The following is a 7,244-nucleotide window of genomic DNA, read 5'->3' as shown; positions in this document are numbered from 1 at the left end:
TAATAATTTATTATAAAACGATTAGTTTTAAATGAAAATACACGCATGTTAATAATCATTTCATCATAATATAAAAACTTCATATACCTATACTTTTACTTATTTTTACAAACACATGCTACCATTTATTACAACAAATTAATGGCATTTAAATTAATTTGTTTAATTGGGTATAATTCTATACATATCGATCATTTTATATAATACATCTAATTAAAGGAGTTGGTGCAGCAAGTTCTCGAGGAAAAAAAATGCAATCATTATTTATTATTAACGATATTATTCAATTTACATTCGTTTTGGCCAAACCGTTTTAGATATGTTAAAAAAAATATATATAGGAAAAAGTAGGCAGATGAACTTTATAGGGGTTTTCTATTGGTTAAACATATAAAAGTTAAATACTTTTCCATTCAACGTGCGTATAATATGGATTTAAAATATACGAGAGCTCGCGTGCGCGTGTGTGTGTGTTTGTGGGTGTGTGGGACATAATTTGCTCATTCTATTATTGCAGCGTATATTCATAGGATATTCGCGTTTAAGGTATTAAAATACTCAAATACCAAATCTCATCGCGGGTATATAATTAATAATAATAATATTTTTAAATTGGCAACCACGGCACAACACGTGATCTCGTTGCAGTTTACAAAACGAATCGCGTGTAGTTGACTTAAATCGCCCTTTGAAGTGCATAAGAAAAGAAGAGAAAAAAACGTTGTAGTAATAATAATAATGATAATGGAAAAAAATATGTACAACACCAATTGGGCGTTTTCGACGCAGAAACGAATTATCTATCACCGAGAATAATGCTCTGCAGTTTTCTTTGTCAATTGTTTTGCTCCGTATATTATTCACCGTATGTACATGTGCAGCTTAATATATTATATATTGTAATATTTTTTTTTCGTTTCGTACTTGTAGTAAAATCACGAACGAACATCAAATAAAAAAAAATAAAAAAAGCAGCCCTCCTCATCCACTATGACACGTTTGAAATAGTGCGTGTGCGTGTGCGTGTGTGTGTGTGTGTTTATAATTTTATTTTATGCGGTCGTTATTACAAGTAGTATAATACCTATGTATAATAATATATAATATTATATTGTTGTCGTTATTTATTAATTTTTAATTATTTTTTCATATCGATGTATTATAACGACGCACGGCGGCCCCCGAGACGGCGATTAGCACGCAGCGGGTTATATAATATGGTGATAATCGTTTCTTTTTAATTTTTTTTTTTTTTTTTTATCCGTCTCCGGACTAGACCCGTGACTCCACTCTGAGAGGAGCAGATGCGGTGTACGCCAGAAACTCCGGGGGCTACCGGTCCGCGGCGGTGGCGGCTGCTAGCACTACTACTAACTACCGTCTACCACTAATATTATTATTACAACACTACTACTACTACTGTATTATTACAATTATTCTTACTATAACCACCCCGCTGATTTGACTTACACCACACACCCACACGGTCGCGAAGTCATATCGGAGTACAATAAACGAATGTATATGCTTATATATATATACACATGTACGATATGTATATATCATAATATAATATAATATGAGCATATGTATTATATAGTTGTAAGTTTAAACGTGTACGCGTTGTTCTGCTGCTGTCACTCGTGTTCCCTGTTTCTTGGTGCCACCGCAGCAGCACCGGCAGCAGCAGCCGTCGCAGACCAAGCGACGAGGCGACCGACCGGCCGCGGTGGTACTCACGCAACACACACGAGGCGTCTCTCGTCTTCGCGCGCTGCCATTCAGTATCGTCAGTCGTTCGGTCACGGTCGGTTCTTCGCGCCGCTCGTCTTATCCCATCGCAGTCGTCGTCGTCGTCTTCGTTACGACTTGCCCACACGCTTCCGTCGACGGTGGTACCTTAGTACCACTCGCATAGGATTTTCGATCCTTAAATAATTCGGTTTTTTACCGTCTCCTTCCGTCCTCGTTTTTTTTTTTTCCAAATTCACCCCCACCCCCGCGGCCCCGAATAACTTCCATGTCGTACGACCCGGTGAAGTCATCAGACTGCCGCTGACCGACACCTATAGCCGCTACCATGCTTCGTTGCAGCCATCGTACCTGCGGCGGCAGGAGGAATCGACGAAATCCACTCCGATCGTTGCCGCAAATCGGATTACTGTTGTTGCTGTTCTCGTGTTTGAGAGGTAAGCACCGCAGAAATATACTATACAAATAATTGGCGTATGTTTAAATTCGTATAATATGTGTGTGAGACTGTGTTCTATTGAGACTAGCTGAACGGAGACATTAATTAACGTTTAGATATACTATTATTATACAATATGTAGCGACTATATAGCGAAGTAAGTTCATATGTACTGTACGCCTAAGTACATAGTATGCATCGGTCATGTTTACCGCCAACGTGACTCGACAAAGTGAATAATAATATAATATAGTAAAGCACGACGACAAAAACGGACGAACGATGATGGTAACAATGACGTTATAAACCTGCACGGAATTATCGACGACACGTCAAATCCTCGTCATAATACGTTACACAAGTTAAATTTATTATTAAAATGTACCTAGTCTTTTCAAATACATATTATATTTTAAAAACATCTAGAAACTCGAGGTGCAGGGTTTGTTTTTAGTCAGAAAAACACTAAAACGACGCAATTCGTGTATAATGACATAACATCAACAATGTTTAAAAAGTTTGAAAAGTTAAAAAGAATTTTTTTTTTTTTTATCAAACACATGTTTTTATTATTATTTTAAATTTAAAACTAATGAAAAAAATGCAATATAAATATACTTTAATGAAACATATTGTATTAACTTTAGGTAAATTTTATAATTTTAAACGCACATTTAATTATTCGATAATTAATTTATTCTCAAAAATGTCTTTGATTTATGATTAATGATTTAATAACAATATTATTCCTGATTATATATATAAATAACAGGTTGGGTCGAGTCCGAGAAGATTATATTTTGGTCTGGATGTCGTATCCGAAAGTCGTATTAAATCTTAATAACAATAATAACTTTTAGTTTAATAATTTTAAATTTTAATACTTTCATTCATTTTGACATTTTTTTATACGGGATTTAACAATATTTTAAGAAATAAATATTACAGTCTATATTTATATAGGTACATTTAATTTGATTCTATTTTAAAACTGAAATACAAGTATTACGAGTTATAGCATATTATGTATTAGAAATTCAAGCGAAAAAAGCTTTATCATAAAATACACGAGTTTACTGAACTTGAAAAATCATATTGTTAAAATGTGTCTTTAATTGGATAATTGCCGGTACAAATAAATTACTACCTATTGAATATTATAATACCTACTTAACTATTTTTGGTTTGAAATTTCATTATAATATGCTTTCAACATGGTGCACAATTATGTATATAAATATGAGTATTTATAAGTTGTATTCAATTCAATTTAAAAAAATAAAAATCCGATAAATACTTTAACTTATTTATTAATTAATATACTATAATTTACACTATATACAGCTTATAAAAGAGTAAAGAATAATTTAAATTTATTTGCTTCAGTACCAGAACTCATTCTAATGTAAATATAAAAAAAATCTGTATTTACTACCAGTAAACTTGTTTTAATAAAGATTAAAAATATTCAAATATATATTATATATTGTATATAATGTACAATACATATTTTTTTGTTTTTATTCAAGTTTATTGCAAGGAAGTTGAAATCTCTAATGTTTTGTTAACTTAATAACGTGTTAGTAACCAACACTCATTCTGAATTCGAAGTTAGGACGTACACACTGTGGTTGGATCATGTATTTGTTACATAAAATAAAAAAGCGGATTGAGAGGAGGAGAATGGGTTTCAAACAAAATCAGATCACTTGGGCTACTACTACAACCGGTTTTGATAGTACTAATTATAACAGACATCGTAATTTATTCAGATTAGTCCTTTTCGAACAACGTTCGCACGGAGAAGATAAAAAAAAATTAGCTACCAACGAGATCATCTGTACGAGACCAAACCATGTAGTAATAAAAAAATAACGCTATATTTCATACGAATTGGTAATTGCAATTATTACAAACAAATCCTGATATAACAATGATATTATAAACGAAATACATATTATACCCCATGCTTGTTGTAAATCATGTCAATGCTTAAGATAGTATATAAACAAATGACACATTTAGGTTTTTACATACTCCTTTAAACAAGTCTTTCAATCTAATCGATACCAATATTTTGATAACGATGCAATAATATTAGCAAAATAAATAGCGAATCTGTATTTTTTTTTTATATTTAAAAGAACTTTAACTAATTTACTGTAACAATAACCATTGTGATGATCAATGATGACTATAATAATAAAGTATCATACAATACAATATAATATTATGACAGTTTGAAATCAATGAATAGTGTTACTTATTACTCGTAAACCTACTCGCATGTTCTCGAGACTATTAAATTTATAGTATCATATTTTAAATGTTACGTCGTTTAAATTCATTGTATTAATATTAAATAATTATCCATTATATTATGACAAATATTTATTAAAATAGATTGATACCACCATTGCACCACTTACAACCTAGTAAATTAATTTTTCCAGTAATATCATCGATAAAAACGACGATTTCGTCATACCTAAGTAACTTAAAATAATTGTATTTGTATTAATAAATTCATCTTATTGATTAGTTAACATCGTTTAATGATTCACTTATTCAATTTTTAAAAAATAATATAATATATATTGAAGGTGTTCGTCTTTTAAATGTCGAAAAACAGTAGGTACTACGATATTATGATCGGTGATAAAAATCAAAAATAAGCAATACTGTTTTGAATTTTATTAAGTTACTATCTATTTCTAAAATAAAATTGTATCTAATTTAATGAATTACTTTACTATTAAAAACATAAATATGTTTTATTTTTAAATCTTAATTTTAATAGCAGATAATAGATTAAAAAAGAACAAAATACGAGATCTAAGACACTCAATTTATTTCAAATTAATTTTGTATTAACAAATATTGTATGAAATATTTAATATGTTTAAAGTTAAATTGTGATTCAACACTTCTAAAACAAAAATAAATCAAATATTATTGAAAACATTTGATATAACAATAATTGTATCAGAAAATTGGGTAGTTATTAATTTGTATAAATTAAAAAGTTCATACATTTAAATACAAACATTTATCTAAAATTTAAAGTGTTTTTAAATCCATAACTCACCAAGTTTATGTGAAAAAATACGATATGTGGATATTGACAAATGTACAATAGTGAAACACTATATATAAGTATGTATCAAAATTTCAATAGAAAACTTAAATGAAACTTTCACAGTATTTCTATAATACTAAAAAGTATTTACAGGAAAAATAGTATCATTGTAAAACAAATATTGTCTCCGATTGGAACAATGGTTTCATTGCAATTCTAAAATAACATCGATTTAAATTGTTTGTAAAACTAAAAACTAAATAAGAAATGCTCAAAAATTAAAAACAATATATTTCTGTAGCAAAGTATCAATAATATAAAATTAAATAACGAATAATAAAATAATAAAATTGTTATCCTATATTTTAGACGTTTAATATAAATCTGCTGTTGTTAATTTGAATTTTTTAATATTTTAAGTAGTATTCATATTTTGTTAACTCAGTAAACGCAAACATTTTATACGAACAAAGTTTAATAATTGTGCTATACAAACACTGCCTTACATTGTTGGTTTCTATAATAGTTTTAATGAATCACTAAGGCATAGTGTAACGGTGCGTTCAGTAGGTATTTTGATAATCATATACGCTTTGTGCTGTTATTTGCCTATAAACAAAATGTAATTGAATGTTAAAACAAAACACTTTAATTATGTCTATCAGCTACCCCTTCAAAATCACTCGTGACCCAAAATGCGGTCGTGACCACTATTTTGAGAAATACTGTTCGAAATGTCGAAATCTGTTCTTGTCACCCTTTCTATTACCTGATTCATTATTGGCACCAGTATTATAATTGGACATTTTTTCTGTAACGGTTGTTTTGTAATTATTATGTTAATAAAATGTGTTAACGAAAAATATAATAAAAGACTCCACTTAATTAAAATAATACAATTTAACATGATGACAATTTACAGTGGGTAAACACTAATTAAAGACACTCAATATATTTTTTGAGAAACGGTGCAATTTTAATTTTATTTATTTATTTAATGTTTAGTTTATTATTGAACTTAATAAAAATGTCCATGGTCTCTGTATTATGTATTGTGTTTTAGAATTTAGCATACATAATATATATATTTTTTTTTCTTAAATGACAACACGCTTTTGACTACTAATTATATTTTTCCCCGTGAATTTTAGTAGTTTCATCAACTCTGTAAAAAACTGGCCATGTTAAAATATTTTAAATTTAATTGGTATTTTTCGCGTGAAATTGTGATATTTCTTTGGTTACATGGACATTTTTCAGTTTCAAAGGTTAATTAGTAAATATGTATTAAATTTTATACTATACGATTATTTTTTAACTTTCATATATTTTATGTAGAACATTCAAATAAATATTTGTCATGGTTTGACATGAATGAATAAAATTAACGTGTAAAATAATATGTGATTGTATTTTTTATATTGGGCTTATTTTAATGATTAAATTTCTGTGTTACATCAATTTAAATTATTTAACTTTACTAATCTTGAAATTGGATATTTGGTAAAAAGGTATAGTAAAATATGAAGAAATGAGCTTTTACATTACACATTATAACACAATGAAATATTTAAAGGTTTAGTAAAATAAGAAATAACATTAAGTTTTAATTTCATAAAACAATTTTCAAACAATTTTTCAACAATTATTATTATTTTTTTTTTAAGTAATAAATATTTCTATAATACTAAATATTAAACACTTTTAATAAATAATCATCTTTTAATAATTACGAATCTTATAATATGTATATTTAATCCGAGTAAATTTTCTAATACTTCCGAAAAAATACAATGTAAGTAGTAAGCTTTATTTAATAAAAAATATATCATGCCTTTGTCTGAGGGGAGTGGATGGTTTAAACTCATTATGCATTTTCTTTTTAATATTTGTTATATTATGTATCATTTCTTTGAACTTACATTTTATAAATCTAGTTTATTATATAAATAATAACAACAAAAAATAAATATA

At 28.1% G+C, this 7,244-nt stretch overlaps 1 protein-coding gene across 2 annotated transcripts in view; it reads left to right on the top strand.

Moving 5' to 3' along the window:
* The first annotated feature begins 1,689 nt into the window (after positions 1 to 1,689).
* Positions 1,690 to 7,244, top strand: part of LOC114123667 (nephrin-like) — a 47,989-nt gene continuing 42,434 nt past the window's right edge. Inside the window, exon 1 of one of the 2 annotated variants that reach the window (XM_050205830.1) lies at positions 1,690 to 2,189. In XM_050205830.1, the coding sequence (XP_050061787.1) occupies positions 2,081 to 2,189 (109 nt within the window). In that variant the 5' untranslated portion in view covers positions 1,690 to 2,080. The remainder of the gene's footprint in view (positions 2,190 to 7,244) is intronic. The other variant, XM_027986717.2, reaches the window with a different exon arrangement.

Source organism: Aphis gossypii, chromosome X (assembly GCF_020184175.1).
Source record: "Aphis gossypii isolate Hap1 chromosome X, ASM2018417v2, whole genome shotgun sequence".
Classification (NCBI taxonomy): domain Eukaryota; kingdom Metazoa; phylum Arthropoda; class Insecta; order Hemiptera; family Aphididae; genus Aphis; species Aphis gossypii.
The sequence above is the reverse complement of the archived record's forward strand: the minus strand, read 5'-3'. Positions and strand labels throughout refer to the sequence as shown.